Source organism: Gavia stellata, chromosome 8 (assembly GCF_030936135.1).
Source record: "Gavia stellata isolate bGavSte3 chromosome 8, bGavSte3.hap2, whole genome shotgun sequence".
Taxonomy (NCBI): Eukaryota; Metazoa; Chordata; class Aves; order Gaviiformes; family Gaviidae; genus Gavia; species Gavia stellata.
In genome coordinates this window covers 567,176-587,688 of record NC_082601.1, presented here as the reverse complement: position 1 = coordinate 587,688, position 20,513 = coordinate 567,176, and the positions used below count along the sequence as shown (strand labels likewise).

At 35.9% G+C, this 20,513-nt stretch overlaps 1 protein-coding gene across 5 annotated transcripts in view; it reads left to right on the top strand.

Moving 5' to 3' along the window:
- The window catches only part of PKP4 (plakophilin 4), a 76,481-nt gene that overhangs the window by 14,151 nt on the left and 41,817 nt on the right, over positions 1-20,513 (top strand). For 4 of the 5 annotated variants that reach the window (XM_059820730.1, XM_059820729.1, XM_059820728.1 and 1 more), the window contains exons 3-6: positions 12,476-12,510; positions 17,550-17,681; positions 17,840-18,030; positions 18,844-19,402. In XM_059820730.1, coding sequence (XP_059676713.1) covers positions 12,476-12,510; positions 17,550-17,681; positions 17,840-18,030; positions 18,844-19,402 — 917 coding nt within the window. The remainder of the gene's footprint in view (positions 1-12,475; positions 12,511-17,549; positions 17,682-17,839; positions 18,031-18,843; positions 19,403-20,513) is intronic. The other variant, XM_059820726.1, reaches the window with a different exon arrangement.

Here is a 20,513-nt window from a genome sequence, read left to right as displayed (position 1 = left end):
GACTTTACTTTCATATGTCCCATAAATTAAAGGACTTTTTAGCGGTGCTTATGTCCTACATACATATATTTTCACTGATAGCTGTTCACTTTCCATTAATATCCGACGTATGAAAATAATGCAGATTTGCTGTAAAGAGTTATGGGACAGTTTAAAGAGGCCGCTCTAATCATTGATTACATTTTCAATAAAGTGTATGTAAAGCTTTAATTTCTCTTTAAGTATGTTGAAGTTTGTTTTTAAGATTCAGCCAAAGAGAAACACAGTAGACTTATACATATTTGTATCAAAGTAACAGTGCTAGTTAAATGCCCTAATCAATTTTTTTTTTTCCCTGAATTAACTATTGCGTTTCATCCAGCTTTTCTGCAATACTTTCTGTTGTTACATTTGTTTTCAGGGAACATCTTGCTATAAGTGTATTGTTAGCATATTTAAATAGTGTGGAACATACCTAATATATTTTACATACGATGACAATAACTATAGCAAAGCATTTTGTTAATATTTCAGCTTTAACTAGTATTCTGATTTTTTAAATTTTTTTTTTTTAATTCCTTAGCAAACTTTTTAACTCTAAATGTGTTTGGGCACTCATTTATCTCAAGCATATTAAATGATTGGTAGCTCTTTATTCTGAAAGCCTTGATAACAATGTGTTCTCTTATGAAACATTTATACCTCCATTTCGGGTTACAGCATAATTTCTTGCCTTAAATACTGTTTGTTTCTATATTCTTTCAGCAATAAACTTGGGTATCATTCTGAAATGTTTCCTCCTGTGGCCATAATAAATATTTCTGCAAGATAAATGGAAAATTTTTCTTATGAAAACTTAAGAAACAGGAGGCGATTATTTAAAAACAAATTTTAAAAATGCAGTGTACCAGCTAACATCTGTTTTTTATACATCAAACTACTTGACCTGAGTTGTCATTTGACAGTATTGTTACCAGCATGAGAACTTTTGTTTAAGAAACTTTGAAATATTAAAAAATATTCCTTGGATAAGATGACTATTTTATACCCTTCATGCTTGCGTATCTTTTCTCTAGATCCACATATTTCTACAGCTGTTGCTCAGATTTTGCTTTGAAAGCTAAAAAAGTTAAATTCCTATTGAAGAATAAGTAAAAAGCTTCAGTTATTTTATGCCTCCAGCCACCTTTCATTCAGTCTTAAATGTTAATTTTCAGTGAATCTGCCTGAGTAATACAAAGGAAAAGGTTTTTCTACATCCCAAGTCCAGAGAATTTCACGTACAAAGACCAGAGTTAGCTTATGCCACAAATAAGATTGTGTTGTTTTTGAAATAATGTACAATTACCAGTATCTACACAATAATTTAGATTCTATACTTCTATCAAGTACTATCATTTACCAAGATGGAAAACATGATTTATAGATTATGACATCATGGAGTCATGTCTTCTTTTGTTTGCTTCCTAACAGCTAAATGATGTTTATTTGTATAAAAAAAGATGATGAAAGTTTAGGGGGAGAAAATATCAGCATATAAGTTGGTTTGTAGTATACTTCAGTATGAGTACATTTGTGAATCTAAATAAACTCTTCAAGCTCTTGTTTTCTGGGCCATAAATTTTCTGTAGTTATTAATAAAGTATTTTACACATTTAAAATTAAAGCCTACTTATATTCTTAGTTCTTACAGATACCTCTGTATTCTGACCACTGTTTTTGTTTTCCTAAATTTTCTTATCCCAGCTGAGTCTGGTCCTGTATAGATGAGAATGCTATGCTACATTACTTTTTTACTGAAGGACACAGGATTAAAACTTGGTTTGGACAGTGTGTTCTGAGATGTACGTGTCCTTGGTTAATTTTTTTGACTTATTCTTTAATGTGGATATTCCTTTTAAGAGATGGGTGAGAAGCTGGGGAAAAAAAAAAATCTGTATTTGAATTAGATGCTTTCCTTTCTTCATAACCAGTTGCTTCCAGTGTAGTTAGAAGAGTTGTTGAAAGAATCAAGGTAAAACAATCTCTCAGAGCAGTATCACAGCAGACACAAATATAGCATTGAAATTTATAGCCATAAAAAGGTATGTGTGTTTCTCCAAACTAGGTGATGTAAATGTTTTGCTAAGGCTGACAGGAAATTAAATAAACAGGAAGAAGATATGGAGAAAAGGCTTGGAAACTGAATGCTGTGTTGAGAGATTGGTCATGGACAGCTAACAGCCTGCTCCCAGAAACACAGACAAGTTAAGCATTTAGAGAGCAAGATGGTGTTTCTCCTAGCCAGATATAAGAATTGTCTGATAGTCTTATATAAAAAATCCCCCAAAACCCCAAAAAAACAATGACAAAATCTAAAAAATCAAGCAAAACTAAACGATGAATACACCTTTTTATTTTTATCCTTTGTTCAAGTTTTCCACCCTTGAGGAAATCAACAATGCTTTGTTTCAAAGATAATGCTTTAGTCTCCTTTAATGTGGTTAAAACATTTGGGAGCATTTAATTTCAGAGGTCCAGCTGAAGATTTTGTTGACTTCGGTGGTCATAAGCAATGCCTCTGATCTACCCACTTCTGAGCTGGATTCCTGCAAGCCAGCATTGTCCTGAAAGTGGTGCTGCTTTGCAGAACAGATGCTGACATGAAGTCACAGGTACTTTTGCGGCAGCACAGGCCTGTCTTGGTGGTCTCAGCTTAGGCTTCAAGCTCTTCTGGATGTCAGTCACGTCATCCCTCTGAGCCAGCTCATCACCCAGTTGCACAAGTGCCAGCCCAAGGGAAGTCGTGGTAACAGCTGGTGAGGGAATGGGGAAATGTGAAATCGGTACTTTAAACCAACTTAAATTTCTCTGCACTAGTACCTGTAGCTTCTCAGCCAGTCTTCATGGCTGTGAGCCCAAACACTGGCACAGTATGAAGTGTACCCCGTGCAGATGTACACCTGGATAAATCCATCTGGAGGTAGGCACCGGTGATCAGACTGTCACCTACTTAAGTGCGCCTGAGAAGGACTCTCATTTCAGAAGCATGGTTCCTTCTGTTACTGCTAGTCCTTAAGAAATGCGTGTATTGCTTTGTACACATGAACAAAGCGGAACAAACAGAGGGTACTTGTAATTTAAGTTTGTTAGTCTGTTGCCCACCTGTATTACAACTATATTGTAAGTGCAGGCAACACACAGGAGTAGTCGGCTTTTTTGCTCTCTTAAGAGGAGTGTGAAAGATGAGAACAAGAGCAGATCTGCAGATCCTAATCAATTGTAGTGTAATGGATGGAGAAGGAAACACTAGATCAGCTGCAGCCCTGGATTCTAATACAGCTTTATTTTTGTGTACTTGTAGGTTATTTGCCTGTTAAAATTATTTCTTCTCATAATTACTTTTATAAACGGGTATTGGGCTCAACACTTCTAAGGTCTTTCATGGCATCCCCTAAACTTTCAAACCTCTTAAGAGCCTGAAATGATACATGATTAGTGTTACGTGTAAGTATTAAATACTTTTACCCTTGTTATACACTACAAGATGGGAGATGATAGACTGGGAAAAACAATGTGAGGTTTCAGTTGTATCTTCTTACTTTTCATTTCGTGCTATAACATGCGCAGGTTTCTATGAAGAAGCCACTGGGCTGTTCAGCCTCCGGTACAAACAGATACAGTATTGCAGCTAACTTTCCATCTGTAGTGTTACTGATTCAGTTGGATTCAGTTCTGGGCTGCCAGGTGTGTTGGAGTATGTGCTGATGCAGGTAGATATCAGTATGTATCAAGGGTCAGTAGTCAGACTCACTTTATAAAACACGTTCCCTAACCTCTCAGGTGGGAGTTGGCTGTATGACTCTCACATCCGACTAATTCTTTTTGTGAGTTATCTATTGTGTGTATGTTGTGAAAACTGAGTGGTGTTGGGAAACCAAAAGGCTCATACTTGTTATTTTAATTGTAAAATACTGCACTCATAATAGCAGCTTGTCACAAGCACTTTAACAAAAGAAAAGTACATAAATGGCACACTAGAGTTCATCAGAATGCAAGCCCTTTTGGCAGTACAGTAAATAATCAAAAAAATTTTAACGCTTAAAGTACTGAACAGTCAGTTTGAATAATAATGTGCCTACCTGAAGTCTTCTGAGTTTTGTAAAAGTAAATGTATTTCAGAGCTATTAGGATGGTTTATTTTCACTGCTTTAAGTAGCAGATAATCTTCTTTTCCCAATGCCAACTGAAATACAGTGTGCACTGTCTGTAGTAGTAGAAAATATTCCAAAGTGATTGAGTAAAATACTGCACTCTGTGATTGAACACTATAAACTTTCTGTGAGATGACAGTGTATGGCATTTCATGATCACACAATTTTTTTTATCATAAGATGGGAAAATGCTTATGAAGAGTGTAAACAGAGCAAGTAGTTTTGCTTGAAAGCCAGCACGCTGTTGTATTAAGCTGTGTAACTTTTGTTTCACTTGAGGAGCAGTAACATGCGAAACACTTCCAAACTCTGCGCTGCCCCCACGCTCGGGGCATTCCACGGCATGCAGCAGCAAGTTTATCCTGACAAGACTGTTCGGAGTGAGCTGATCTGGGTGTAATTATCCTTACAGAAATGATTTTCATTTTGTTCCTATGACATATCAAATATTTCAGCATTTCCAAAAGGTGTATTTGAAATTGCTTGTATATACTGAAGTATATGATGTCACCAAACTTTCGTGGCAAATTATAAGGTCCATGAAAATTACCTTTAGAATCAGTATGTGCTTTTGGGGCAGGTAGAAGGAAGGAATCACAGTAATTTAAATTACTTGTTTATTTATTTATTTACACTAATATTACACTTACCGAAATTTGAAAACAAATCAATTAAAGCGCTATATTAAATTTAAAAGTAAGCGAAAAAAATACTTAATTTTCTTTGCAGAGCTTCAGCGTACAATAAAAGCAGGGCTAAAGTGTACTTGACAGAATTTAGCTAAGTAATGAATAATTTTAAATCAAGATCTTCTAGCTGATCATCATAGAGCTGTTGGAAGAATATTTTGGGTACAGATATTAATAGTCAATTTATCCTAACAATTTAGAAGAAATTATGAGTAATTCCTTCATAAGTAGCTAGCTAGGAACCACTTGCCATGTTAGATAAAATAACCGGTCATCAGGTCACCTGACAGTTGCTGATGCTAAACGGTTGGAGGAAGTACCTATCTCTGTTGCAGAATGGAGGAGTCTCCTTTTGTTAGAAATTGGTCCATGCTATGATTGTTTTAGGCATTACAGTTCTTAGTGTATTATAAATCTTTAATCTAGCTGTAGAGTTTCTGTTCTCTGTATTACAAATAGTTACATATAAAGATTTGGGGTTTATTTTATTATGTTTTAGACTGTAATGATATCTTGTGACCTGAATTTCAGAACTTGAGAATGGACTGTGTTAGGTTTGTTCTCCTGTTTTAAAAACAGTCTCATTGAGTATCTCTTCCTCTGTCTTTACTATTTGATTGAGCTTTGAAATGCCCTTACTTTAGAATTCTTAGGTAATGAACTTATTTTTTCTTATCTTTCATTTCTGCTAATTCCCTAGTAGGGGGGAAAAAAAAAAGAAAGAAAAAGAAAAAACAAGAACAGAGCCATTGGTCTTAAAACATCAGCAAATTTTCATGATTTTTTCATGTTTTCTTCACAGCCTTGTTCAGATCTGCTTTTTTGATTGTACCTACATGTTAGACAGAAGTTTCTATTGGTGTGTTTACTTCTGGTTTGCACAGTTTCTTACTTGCTTACTTCAGGTCTTCACGCAGTCCTGGGAATGTAAATACAATAAGAATCATGCTTATAGGTAGGTTCATTAGTGGTTAAAGTGGACATACAACCTTTGATGTGTATGCAATATGTGTTGCATATTTTCTAGGTTGTAGTTTTACCAGATGACTTCAGGAAGCGTTATAGGGTCCCCTACTCTAACTTCTAGGTCCTAAAGAGTCACTATCTTTCCAGTCAATCCGTCATTTAATAAGGCTGATTAAGATGTTTAGCTTAGGGGGTGGGTGATCAAAAGCATTTATCTTGAGATACAGAAGACATCATTCCAAGTCTCTGATGTTGAATGCTATGTCTTTTCTGTCACACTTCAGCTGTGGCACTCAGGCAGCATCAACTGTTCATTTAAAATTACAGGGTGTGCTATCACTTGTCTTGAGTCCACAGAAATTTAGAAATGCTTATTTTTTGCATGTCTACATTGAAAATGAGTGAAACTTGCAAAGTTTCTTGTTATAGCTCAGGTATTCATATTTTTGTTTTCTGTTTACCCAGACTGTAAGCATTTCTGAAATTCCATCAAAGCTTTTGAATGCCAGTAGAATGGAGGAATTTTGTTTCTTATATGCAATTTGCTGATGTTCAAATATAAAAAAAAAAATTGTAATTTACTGATTATTTGCTCTGGTGATCAATTGAAGAGTGATGATTTAATGCTGACTTCAGCTGCATATGTAAATACTTACTATCTTACCCAATAGTAGACTGTGCTACAAAACAGGATTGTTATTTTTCTGTGAATGTACATCTACCGCGCACTACAGACTGAGACGCAGTAAGTGACTGTGTGTCAGCTGGATTATGGTAACTGCTTGTACGAGTGCTCGTGCAAGATGACCTAAAGTCTCTAGTGGACAATTGTGACTGATCAGGTGGTCACCCTGTGAAAATGCCTGAAGTATTGAAAAGGCAGTGAGTGTCATGGTAGTTACTGTGGTGCATCGTTTAGCTAAAATAATATTTGAAGGACTCTTAATTCTTTCCGAAGACAGTTAAACATGCCAGAGACCTGCAGTTTGAAATACTATTTTGTGGTACTGGTAGGAAGATGTTGGCAATGGGCAGTGTGCTGTTAATACTGTCACAGTGCCAACTGTGCGTGGTGTCAGACAGCATAGGACTGTAGGGTGGCAGCAGTGTTCTGCTGTCCGTAGGGCTGGTGTTTCCCGTGCCCAGCTGTTCTGCGTGGCTGCCTGCTGTGGGGGCTTGGGAGTCTCAATCTTTCAAACTGAAATAGCATCCTTCAGTATTAGTGACTACATCCGGGTGTAGTATTCCAGATACAGCTTTCTAAATTAATACCCAAAGCATTAGTGCTTGCCTGTGTCAGCTGAAAACACCTAGCGAGTTGTAGGACCGTTTGCTCTTGATGGCAGAGCTGTTTAATTTTTGTATGTGGGACATAAGATGGCTATGGTTCTTCGTACAGTGTCTAGCAGAGTGGGTACAGGAATTAGGCATATTAGTGAACTCAAGAAGATAGCTATTAGAAAAGTTGAAGACTGAAAATTACTTTGTTTAGTTTAAATTTTTGTGAAAACTTCTGCTAACCTGTATCAACAAGAAAAGCAAAAATACGAATTCTTGTTATACTGATTTTGATGGTTGCCAGGTGCTTGTGATGTGTTTTACAAGTTTATGGAGTTTAATATATGCCATTTTTTAGAAAAATCCCCCTATACTGAGAATTTACAGTTATACAAAGCTTTAAGTCTTCATACTGCATAAAATTGTAAACGTGTTATTGATGTAGATATTTAAAATGGAAGATAAAGGATAAGTAAAACAACACATTCAGTCTTAACAAGCACTTAAGTTTTGGCTGGCAGCTCCGCCTAAGCAGCAAGCACGAATCCCTGTGAATAAACCATTTGCTACTGGGTGGCTGACAGAACAGATGTATTCCAATGATGAAAGCTTAGCCAAGCAGTAAACTAAAATACTAAAGAAATATGTGTGAAGTACATACGTTTTCAACAGAATTACATATTTAGCTTTTTACAGCTTTTCACCATTTTAGAAATATTTAATAAATATTACTTCATTTTTTCAGCTGTTGCCTTTTTTTGGTGACAACAGCGGTATATTCAAGCAGTTAAGATAGGCAATGGAAATCACTACTTTTCTCTCAAGCGGTACTGTTTAAATCAGAAATATGTTTCATCTTACGGAATACTTGCTAAGATAATAGGCTTAAACTGTTTCATGACATATAACAGCTGCAAAAGATGTATGTAGCACTGAGAATTTAAGTTAACTGTCCAGTCTAGAAACTGAAGATCATAGTTGTGTTTACATAATTTTTAAAAGATAACATACTGCTTAAGACATCTTAAAAAAAATTAGAAATATGCAATTTTCTTAAATTCTAGTATTGTTCCTGTAGCCTTGCTATCCCAAACACAGGTACTGTCAGAGACCTGGCCGTGACCTCGACTGGCCAGTTCTGCCTTTGAAGTGTGGCCAAGTCCTTGAGCTGTCACAGCCATTCAACTGAGATGAATGTTGACCTCCTTTTCTAACTTGGAAATCCAAAGTTGGAAAGTGTTTATCTGAGAGCTATCACTTGAAGAATGTAAAATGGTACTAGTGATACTTTGTACTTTTTGTCTCTAAATGACTTCATACAAAACCTTTTCCTTTTATCAGATTTTTTTTTTTTCCAGATTGGCAGCTGGTTTAATTTTGTGTCTAAGACATCAGCTTTGAACTAAAGCTGAAAGATGGCAAAGAAAAGGTGTGGAATTAAGAAAGGGACTGAAAAAACACCCAAAAAACAAACAAAACAAACCAAAAAGCCCCCACAACAAACTCCAGATACTTAGGAAATACAAGTGAGGAGAAAAAAAAATACAAAGGACAAAAAAAAAAGTGAATAGATGGATTTCAGCAGAGTTTGTATGCATGCTTCATCTTCAGTTACCAAATATTTGTGTTACTGGCTAAAAAATTAGTGTTTCGGTGTATGTATTTTATATGCACTTAGTGTAGAGTTATGTTTTTATTTCACTTATTCTTTGTGCTGTTATGAAGCAGCTTGAGAAGGGAAGAGAAGATTCTTTTCACGTACATGACCGTATGTCTGATATTTTATCTATGCTTTCCTTCCATAGCATTTAAAAATAGCTGCTATACTGGAATAGTATTTATCTCTAACTTCTTTAATCGAAAACTGTATACATCATACCAGACTGTTCTGAAAGAAAAATACAATTTCTGCATGTCTACCCTGCTAACCTAATTCTTTTTCAAGGATAATAGTGGGCTAAAATTAAGTATTTTTAGAAGTGCAGTGCACCATATATGGGCTCTCTTTAGATATCTAGTACATGTTAATATCAGGAAGAGACAGCATAATGACTAGTTAATGGCAGCAGCTTCTCACTGGTAGTGCAGTATTTGACCACCCTGGTTTTTAAACAGTGGAATAAAATGCATTAGACTTACTTATCAAAGCAGAAAGATTTGGTAACTTCAAAACATTTCATCTGTAAGGTGACAAAATTAGATGATGAAGTCAGTAGGTGGTAGATGCTGGACTTTGCAAAAATAATTTAATAAGAATCAAGTTGAATTTTTAACCAGTGTAATTGTTCATGAAGTAGCTTTCTATTTATGACCCATAGTCAGAGCAACCTTTATCATTTGTAAGTCCTGTACATGTAAAGACAGTTCAGTTAGCCAGATGTGTTGAGTAGAGATACGTTTGGGGTTTTTTATAATCTTGTGTATGTAAGTGTAAAGTATTTCTCTATGCTTAGCGCTTCTTGCCTTTGCTAGCACCAAAGAATGGTGTCATCTCATTATAAGGCATTGAGTTTCCAGAAAGTCTGAGGAATAAAGTAAAAGGTGAAGAGTGTAAAACTTGATGTTCAGTTAGCGTGAGAAATCTGGGGCCAGTGTTCACAGTATCTGTCAAACAGTCTTCATATTTCTTCATTTCAGTGGCGCAAAGTATTAATGAATAGGCTAACAGTAATTGATTAAAGAACCCATTATATCCCAGTTTGCTCGGTGAAGAGTAAAGAATGTACTCTGTAAAGAATTCATGTAGATTAACTAACATTCAGAAGCTGGCTTTCAATAATTAAAATTCATTCAGTTTTATACAAATTCTTTTGAATTCAATACCAGTTTTGGTACAAATTTCCTCGTGAATTTTTAACAGTAGAAATATTTTTAAAGGTTTCATCAAAATAGTTACAAGGTTCAGTCTGCAAGCGAAAAAACCATTAAAGTTGCACAGAATTTACTTTGGCATGTAGTTACAATCCCCAAAATACGCCAAAGAAACATTCTGGAGTTAATGCTCTAGTTAAATTCAATGGTAGTGTACTAGAAATGAGAAATATTTTTAATGTTTTATTTAAACTGAATGAACCCAAGGCCGTGCAAAAATGGAGGTTTGGTGGTGTCGACACTGCTTCCTGCTCTGGAATAGCCAGGTGATGGTAGTACAGTTCCTTTGCTGCAGCGTTCCAGGTGTCTCTAGATACTTTTGCTTTTTCACAGAGCTGTCTAGCTTGTGTACCAGGTTCACTTAGTCTGTTCTGCTGCGGAGAAAGTTGTAATAGCTTAAGAAATCACCATCCATAGCCGTTTATTACCGCCTGTTAGCTGGAGGCTATGACCTTCTTTCCTGAAATGCCTTAGCAGGTTCTGTCATGCAAAATCTGGGTTTGTTTAAATCCTAATTTAAACTATACCACCAAAGGTAGTTTAAACTAATCTTTGCACTCAGGTGGGATGACAGAACTCACATGGTCACAGCAGCTGAGTTTTGGGGAAGGTAGCGGCAGGTTGTCGTAGGGTAAGTTCTTAAACTATCCTAGTTAAAAAAACATAGGATGACATTCTATTCAACTAGTTGCTTATCCTGTTTTGGCATGTAGTTTGATTTTGTTTATATACTTATTTAGTGTTTCTGACATTAGACTTGTGTTCCAGTACTGCTAAGTTGTTTCGTCTTTGTCTAAACTTAAGATATTTGTGCTTCTGGACTTGGTCAAGATGGTTCTTCAGGAATATCTGTGAAAGTTCAGGCATGCATCTGAATTTGATGGAGTCTGTGTTTGAGCACCCTTCTCTCCACAAGCATCTCAGAAATACAGTAGAATGCAAAGAAACTTGTGAAGGCAGATGAACCTGGAAGGTCTCAGTCTGGAGTTCAGCTCCTCACTTGTAATTCTATACACCAAGTTTCGGTCTATTTAACTGGCCCACTTTATGTACGTTCTAAAGAAAAAAATAGTGTAGCACCACAAAAGACACTAAAATTTTAGACTGAGGGAAAGAGTAGCCAATACGTAGTAAAAGTTCCGTCACTACCTAGATATGAAGTTGGCTTTCAGGCACTTTAAGCCTGCATTTGAATTCTCCTTTTTCTTTAAATTTCGTTGTAATTGTAGATCAGTTTGTGCTAGTATGCAAGTTTAGCACTCTTTTATACACTAATACTTTGTTTCCAAAAAAGGCTCCTCAATTATTGTTTTTATTTGAGAAAATAAGTATCTAGTATTGTTCATGTTGCTGTGCTAAAGTTTTTCGTAATTAGTAGCTGTGGTAGAAAGAAGTAAAATGAATAATACTAATTTAGAAATAGATACATCTTACCCAAAATCAGTTGCATGCTTATATTTAGACATCATAGAATCTGATGGACTTGCCTGTTTTTCCTTTAAATAGCTTTTTGTTTGGCAAATAGCAGCTTATAATCATTGCAAAAATGATTTAATATTCAAAGTTTGATAGTTCATATGCAGAGTGAGGAAATACTCTACATACTTTATGGAAAAATTTATATAATTTTATTAATACATAGATGAATTTTGCATTTGTCTGCAAAGGTAGTCGTGCACCAATACTATTATCAACACATGAAAGAACATTGCTTTGTAGAAGAAACAAAATGGTTAAGATAGTTTCATATAAAATAGTTATTGGAAAAATGCAAGAGAAGTAGGGGTTTACACTGATTAAACACCTGCTTTGATACTTGTTTCTTAAGGCATCTCTTTAACCTTGGCAATGTAAAATCTGTTACCTGTTTACACTTAGAGGTGTGTATGCTTTGGTATGTCAAATGGTCTGATTTCTCATCATATGCAAAAGATCAGAATTATCTCTGGAAAACTGGAAGATGAAATAACAGTAAAAATTGTAGGTCTGTTTCTGTTCATTTTTTTCATTTTCTTTACATTTAGAAGCAAAATGCTCTAGAACTGTGATTCTCAAACTTCCTTTGCTAGATCCTACCACGAGCAGCAAACACTTCTGTCTTTGAAGTGGTTTGTTTACTGCTAATCATACACATGTGACTGGGAAGGCTTGCTGTATACTATTCTGTTTACGCCATTACACCTTAAATAGGAAGGGCATATCATAAATCATGCTCTTACCTGTCCTGTTGCAGATAGGTTACGCTGCTTGATAATCTGCCATACAGTAAGTTACAGGGCATTCCCACTGAATAATACAAAATTAAAATCAATAGCCAACGGCTTAGTTGTCAGGTGTAAAGTGCTGCAGAGTATTATTTACATGGGCTATTGAAACTTTATCTGCTGCAGTTTTTCGTACAATTTTGTACGCTTTAGTTAAAAAAAATTAAAAATAAATGCAAATTAGCCACATGGTTCATTTTTGTGATTTTTTTTTTTTTTTTTTCCCTTTCTGCAGCTCTACTGAGAAGTCATTTCCTTGGAGATCATCAGGTATTTTCTTTGCATTCATTGCTTGTTTTGAAGTGAACTGAACATTAGCAGCAATGCTACATATGTTTTTCAAGTATCTTTTCTAAAGTATAACATTAATATCCTCTATCTCGCACATGAAGAGACTTCTGTGTTCCTCTGTTACTGTAAAGGGTTGTTTTGGCATAGAGGTAGTTGCAGGTACTTTTCTGCCACCTTTTTGTGCCTTTGCATTTTTGTGTGTGATGTGTCTGTAACAAGTCTTGTGTATTGGGTCTCCTTTGCAATTCATTAAAAATCCTTTTGAGTCTTCCCCTTGGCAGGTAAGGATCATGAAAAAATACTGTATGTTTTAAGCTTGAAAACTGATTTTCTTGTTACAGATATTCTTACTTAACTGGGAAAATCTCCAATAAGCGAAGGCTTTTCTGAGAGTGCTTTTTCTATTTCTGTATCTCAGGATAGCTAGAACTTTCTTTCCAAAACAAGAAACATTTGTCTTGTAGTACTTTCACATCTACTCTTGACTATATTATGTGGAATGGATAAGACTGTATCTTAAAAGTGACATTCAGGTGTCTGTTGAAACAATCCAATCTGTCCTTCACAGATAAGAGCATTTAACTAGTTAGGTTTTTTACATCAGTTAAAATACTTAATGTTGAAGAGTCAATCTTCTGAACAGTGGTCATCTCTTTAGATTGATGAAGTGTATGTGCAGAAGTCAACATGTCAAAACCACACAGCAGGACCAGAAATGGGCCCTTGACTCCCTGCGAATTGGTTTATCACAGAATCACTAAGGTTGGAAAAGACCTGTAAGATCATCAAGTCCAACCACCACCCCAACCCCACCATGCCCACTAAACCATGTCCCACAATGCCACATCCACACGTTCCTCGAACACCTCCAGGGATGGTGACTCCACCACTTCCATGGGCAGCTTATTCCAGTGTTTCACCACTCTCTCAGGAAAGACATTTTTCCTAATATCCAGCCTGAACCTCCCCTGGTGCAACTTGAGGCCATTTCCTCTTGTTCTGTCGCTAGTCACTTGGGAGAAGAGACCAACACCCACCTCCCCACAACCCCCTTTCAGGCAGTTGTAGAGAGCGATGAGGTCTCCCCTCAGCCTCCTCTTCTCCAGACTGAACAACCCCAGCTCCCTCAGCCTCTCCTCATAAGGCTTGTGCCTTTTGCACTGTATTGTGTTTCTTTAATTCAGTCATGTACTCTTGCTGGAATGTCGTATTAAGCAAAACAGGTCTAATGTAGTCAAAATGCAATTAGCATTTTAGGTAGCTTGCTAAAAGTTTTATTAACCAAGTTCTGCATAGTGTTACTATCATATCTTTATATAAGGATGCATGCACTTTTAAGAGCTATCCAGTTTCTGCTCTACAAAGAATAACAATGACATTGTATTTACCTGTTCACTCAAGCATATTCATAATTATGATAGTTGTGAATATTTTAGGTAAATAAGTCTCTCAAACTATCTGCTTTCCATTCCCCTTCCTGTTTTTTGTTTTATTTGGAGACTAAGCTCTTAAACTTGTGTATAATTGTATTTACATGGTTTCAGTTGCCATCATGGTATTGTCTCAGCTGAGGTGAGGCACACATTAGCTTTTTTCCTTTCTTTTAAATCTAATACTCTCAACAGCCTGCTTGTTTTTACTAGTCATGGTGGTGCTTTTCAGGTATTCTTTTAGCAATGTTTTTAAACAGAAGTCAAATTTGTTTTTTCAAGTAATTGAGAAATTAGTTTTACTTATTCTTTCAATGTGAAAATTATTTTTGTGGGTGGTTTTTTTTTTAATCACATTATTTTCCCTGGCTCTGTAGTGTTCCAGCGAGAGTTCACAACTGGTAAAGATACCTTCTGATAGATCTCGGTCATTGTTTTACTGATTTATCTCATCCAATTGCATTCCATTTCTTTAGTTTGTCCTCAGTTTTTCCTGTAACTTATTCTTTGTCTACTGTTTGTTTTTCTCCTTAACTTTCTGTTAGTTCCTCTTTCTTTTTTTCATCTATCCAGCTCATATTTTTGTTTTCTCCTTTAATTCTCTCCTGCCATTTGTGTGTTTCTTTTCTTTAAAAATCCCCTGTGCACATCCCTGCTAAGAAGTCACTTAACATATGGCAAACATAATATTTCTATTTAAATACTGTATGCATTAATGTAAATCTAGATGTATATTTCTCACATCTCTATGTATCTAAAGTAAGGCTTTTCTGGAGTAATTGCTCAGAAGTGGGCATGTTTGAAAAAAATACATTTTTTGCTTAGACTTTTGTGATATACATTTCACTTAATGTTTACATTTTATGCTGTGATTAAAGCATGCTTGGAGGGTTTTTACTTACTTACAGATTCTCTCTTGAGCTATGTTTTGAAGAAGCGTCACTAGGTGATGCTTTACCAAGTGCAATGTGAAAAATACTGAAGTTAAAGGTGAATGAAAGCACTCCCTTAAATCACCTTTTTTTCCTGACTGCAGATAGTAGTTTATATCAAAAAACATTAGTAGACGGTGTGATAAGATGTGACCGTAGCTGTAATTGCTCTATGAATCAGTAGAATTATACAGAATTTTTAACAGAAATATAAAATGATGTTGTTTTGCAGATGCTTGTAAATAGAATATTAGATCAGCAGCCATTTATAAAAAGGCTATTATTTTATTCAGGGCACTCTCCTCATGATTTATAGTAGCAGAGAGAGAGATAGAAAGACAACAATTCATTTTATTGTGCATTCTTGCCTTTGTTGGAGAGCCTAAACAATCTTTATTTTTTAGCATTGTGAAAGCATTTGCTTGGTGGCAAATGTGTGATAGAAGTGAGGTTTTGGTTCAGACCTCTTCTTAGGAACATCTGTACGGCACTGCACAATTGAACTTTATTCTTCCTGTGTGTTTCCCCCAAAATTGATTATTTGTCAGTTTGACATTGATTTAGTATCATGTAATATCAAGTAACTACAATAACAGGGCCTTGTATTATTTAAACAAAAAAGATTGACGACTAAAATATTGAAGTTGAATATAATTATAATTTAAATGTCCCAGTCCCCGCAAGTATTTTATTCTAAAGAATATGTAATACCCACTGATGTCTGTTACGATGTGTTGTCAAGTTAGTGTAACAGGAGCTGTGGAAGTGAGTTATTTCAGTGTTGGTTCTCTGTATCATTTCTAGGCATACTGATGATTAAATTAATAGAAGTGTAGTAACATTTCTTATTAAATCTTAATTAAATTTGTTCATAATACTCCTATTATAATAAATTAATGAGCATCAAATTTTACTAGATGGTTTTGACGTAAGAATGTACTACTGATAAATAACTGTGCTGACTGCCTGTAATTTCTACAATGTATTGATTTTTTAATCTGGTATTTGAATAGTGTTCAAACATTCCTTGTAATAGCAATTAACGAGTAATGTTTTTAGTATGAATGTTCCATTATGGCTAATGGTGCAAATAGCGAGACACCAGCATTTTGTGTACAGCTACTGGTAAAAATCAGAGTATTTCTTTACAGCTTGATAGGTACAAATACTCTATGCTTTGTATTTCTGTTTTGAGGTATACTGTAATAACAACTTTTATAAAGAATTTCCAATAGCTCATCTGTCAGGGCTCTTTTGGTTTGTGTTTTGTTGGTTTTGTGGGGGACTTTTTTCCATGAGTGCCACTAGATTTTATATCAGGGTATTCTGTGTCAGTCTGAGAGAGTTTTTGTTAGCTATTGCATAGAATTTATTTCAGCCCTTTTTTCCGTCTTCCTCCTAGCATCAAATTTCTGCAAACTCCTAACAGGTTTGCCTCTTTCTGTAACATGCTGTTATATTCATTTTCAAAGACCACTTAGCAGGCTTCACTGTCCGCACCTCACAACTTTTGATGCATAGCAGTCACAGTTTTTACTAGACTGTTGCTTCTTAGCATGTTTCTTTTGGTTTCCACTTTAGGCTCATTCATATATTTCTTCAGCACAAATTTAGGTACCTGGTGTTACCTTTAAACGTAAACCACATTTCCTACTCCCCTTCCTCAGGGGAGGTTTAGTTTGGATATTAGGAAAAATTTCTTCGCTGAAGGGGTTGTCAGACACTGGAACAGGCTGCCCAGGGAGGTGGTGGAGTCCCCATCCCTGGAGGTATTTAAAAGACGTGTGGATGAGGCTCTTAGGGACATGGGTTAGTGGTGGACTCGGCAGGGTTAGGTCAATTGTTGGACTTGATGATCTTAAAGGTCTTTCCAACCTAAATGATTCTATGATTCTATACTGCATCTCTGACTCCTGTTCTTCATCAATAAGTGTAACATGATGGCAATTGAATGCTTAATAATTCTGTCGAAATAATTTTGATTTAGTTTTTCTTGTTGTTTTGTGTCCTCATCTTTGTCCTTTTTTCCAGACTGTGTTTAACTTTTTCCTTTCTTCATAATAGTGTTGTGATGTCTCCTTTGCTTTCTCTTATGTATGATGACACTTTCCTTTGCTGTCTGTAAAGTTCAGCTAATACTCCGAGAACTGAAGTTAGCTTAAGAGTTGTTAAAAAGTAAACACTTGGATAGTAGTATATGAAGTTAAAAATGTATAAAATTTGCAGCAGCTTCTGTTGATGGTATGCAAACAATGATGAAATTCAACTCAGCCTTTTATTTATGAAGCTCTTGAGATTACAGGACCTTAAGACAAGTGATAGTTATCCTCTGTGCACTGCAACACAGTTGCACAATGTTTCTACTCTGCAAAGTATACTAGGTGATCAATTACATTTTTCATTAAAATAGGTTGGAATGTACATTTGAAAAATTAGACTTGTAGAACTACATCAAAACTACAGGAAACAAGATTCTCAGGCATTAGTATTAATATTCTTTTCATTTAGTTTGGTAGATGATACCTGTCTACCAGTAGACTCTATTTATGTTGGAAGTAATTTCTTAGTTAGTATGTGTGAGAAAATTATTATGATTGACTTTTCAGGAAACTTACGTATGAAGCATTGGATTTATCTAATTAATTTATTCTTTCAGATCCTCCAACCACCAGTGTAAACAAACCCCAAGTGTCAGAGAGTGTTCATACCAATGCCTATGACATTAGGACAGAACCAGAACAAGGGAACCTCTACTCACCAGAACAGACATCTCTCCATGAAAGTGAGGGTCTGTTGTGTGCATTTTAAATATTAGAATATATTTCTGTATTGACTGTATAAAAATGTAATACAATTATGAATACAACAAATAACAAAGTTATATAATATTTTATTTTTGTGAAGTTGTTTGATGCTTTTATTCTTATGCTGGCTTCATATCTACAGGGTCCATAGGTAACTCCAGAAGTTCAACACAAATGAATTCTTACTCTGACAGTGGTTACCAGGAAGTAAGCAGTTTCCATAACAGCCAAAACTTGAGCAAATCAGAAAACAGACAGCAGCATTCCCTTATTGGAACTGCTAATAACCATTTGGTGAGAAGCTCGCGAGCTGAAGGGCAGACATCAGTCCAGGTATGCTCAAAATAGTACACTTTACCTCTGTCTGTACACTGTCTGTAACACAGCTTTAAAGACAGTAATTGTATAGCTGGACCTACCTTTGTATAGGATGGAATTAATGTTATTAAATTACACTTTTATGTAACACCTTCACTGGTTAAAAGGAAGAAATGGCTTGCAGCAGACATAGACTTGTTTGCTGAAATCAGCATGCATGCAATCTGGTTCACTCACTGCAGCTTAAATGAAGCAAAACTTCTGAGGACTCCTGACTGCAGAGTACGCTGCTAATACAATATCAAGAAAGTATCACTCACTTAAAATTCAGCTGTGATATTGGGGAAAACCTCCTAGAATTTAGTCTGCATGTAAACATAGTGGTTAAAGGAAGATGGTATTTGTGATCCTGTACCTTCTGCTGTTTCTGCTTTTTTTCCCCTCCTTTTTCATTAATCAGAATGATAGTAAGACAGTAATCGACAAATCTTTATTAGCTTCTATTAGAACTCTTTGCATTACTGTTCATGAATTTCCAAAGTGGTAGTGAGGAAAGAAAGCACAGGTGCATATTAACATAAAAAGCTAAATAAGAATGAGGAACGGATGATTGTTTTAATGTTAAATTGCCATTTTATATATTAAGAAATACTGGTTAGAAAAGAAGTTATTTTATAGGAAAACTTGAAGGAATTACATTTGGCATAAAAGCGACTCTCCAGCTGCTTTTATATATTGTTAAATTGTCTGTATATCTTGTTAACTTCTCTATGTATCCACTACATGGTCTAAACAATAAAACTAATAAATGCTTTTGTTTCTAAACAGCCTTCAGTAAATACTGCTACCAACCGAGTCATGAGACGTGTCAGTTCAGTCCCATCCAGAGCACAGTCTCCCTCTTACATGGTCGGCACAGGTGTTTCCCCTTCAAGGGGGTCACTGCGAACATCTCTGGGTAGCGGGTATGGTTCTCCATCAGTTACTGAGCAAAGATCCCTTACTTCTCATGCATATTCATCCACTACTCTGCCAGCACAGCGGGCAGCATCCCCATATGCTGCACAGAGACCTGCCTCCCCAACGGCTGTGCGGCGCATTGGCTCGGTTACATCCAGACAGACGGCAAATCCCAATGGCGGGACTTCCCAATACCAAACATCGGTCAGAGTTGGCTCTCCTCTTGCCCTTGCTGATGTACAAACCAGAGTAGCTTCTCCATCCCAAACTCAGCTGGGATCTTCTTCCCCGAAGCGTTCTGGCATGACTGCAGTTCCACAGCATTTGGGAACAACGTTGCAAAGAACAATTCATGATATTGAACAATATGGACAGCAGTATGATGTATATGAAAGAATGGTCCCTCCACGTCCAGATAGTCTTACAGGTTAGTAAAAAGGTAAAGACACAGCTTCAAACTTGGTGCAAACCTACAATTGTAGAAAACCCATAATGCAATAGTTGTTTTATGGATGAAATGTAGCACTAGGACCTAATTGTGGTGGATGTATCAAATCGCTTGTAAATACTGATGTCAAACACTATGTATCTATCATACCATAAGGTCCCTGTGAATACTGTTTTTCTCTTCAATTACTGGCTTGCTAGCCATGTGTTAAATTAAATTGTATGTTTTAAGTAGCTAAGTGAAATTCTGAGTCTTCCAAACAGAGGCATTTCAGTATTTTCAAAGATGAAGTACATTTAAATGTATGTGCAGGTTAAACACAAAGTAAAAGATACTAGGCTGGAACTAGTTTTATGTCTAGTTCTTTCTTAAAGTATGTAAGTTAGTACCACTGAATTTTAGTCTTTTTTTTGCTTAATATTTCTAGGCTATCTCAAAATACTTCAACATAAATATAGGGTAACCACTGTAATATTAGCTTAAAATAAAGCCCTAAAAGGTAGAATCTATTCATCTGAGAGGCAGTTCTTATTAAGATGCAGTTACTTTACATTTTAAGTTCTTTGTGTGTTACTGGTTTTGTTCTGACCTTCATCTAAATGACCGCAGACAAGGTGGTTTTGCAGTTAGACCATACGCTCTTTTGAACAATCTGCAATGTCTCTTTTTTTCTTTTAAACTATTATACTGCAGGAAATCCCCAAATATTCTCATTCGTCAGCAAAAGGTGTAAGGTGTCTTCTCCCTTACCTCTGTTTGCAAGACGTAGTAATCTACCAGTCTGATGGCGGGGGCGGGGGGCAGAAATCAGCTTGATATGAAAAGGCTATTCAGTAGTTTAAATTAATGCAGTGCAGTGGGCTGCATAATTTGTGATATAACAGTAATCTTGTACTCTTAAAATATTATTAAGGTACTTTACAAATACCACTGCTTGAGAATATCACCTTGTCTGTAAACAGGTGAACTGATACATCTTTAGAAAAAAAGAGTTGTTAGGCTAGTGAATCAGTAATTCAGAAACAGATGCTTTAAATTTAATGCTTGTAGTATAAAGGAAGTAATTGGCAACTGTGGTAGTCAAGGTTGG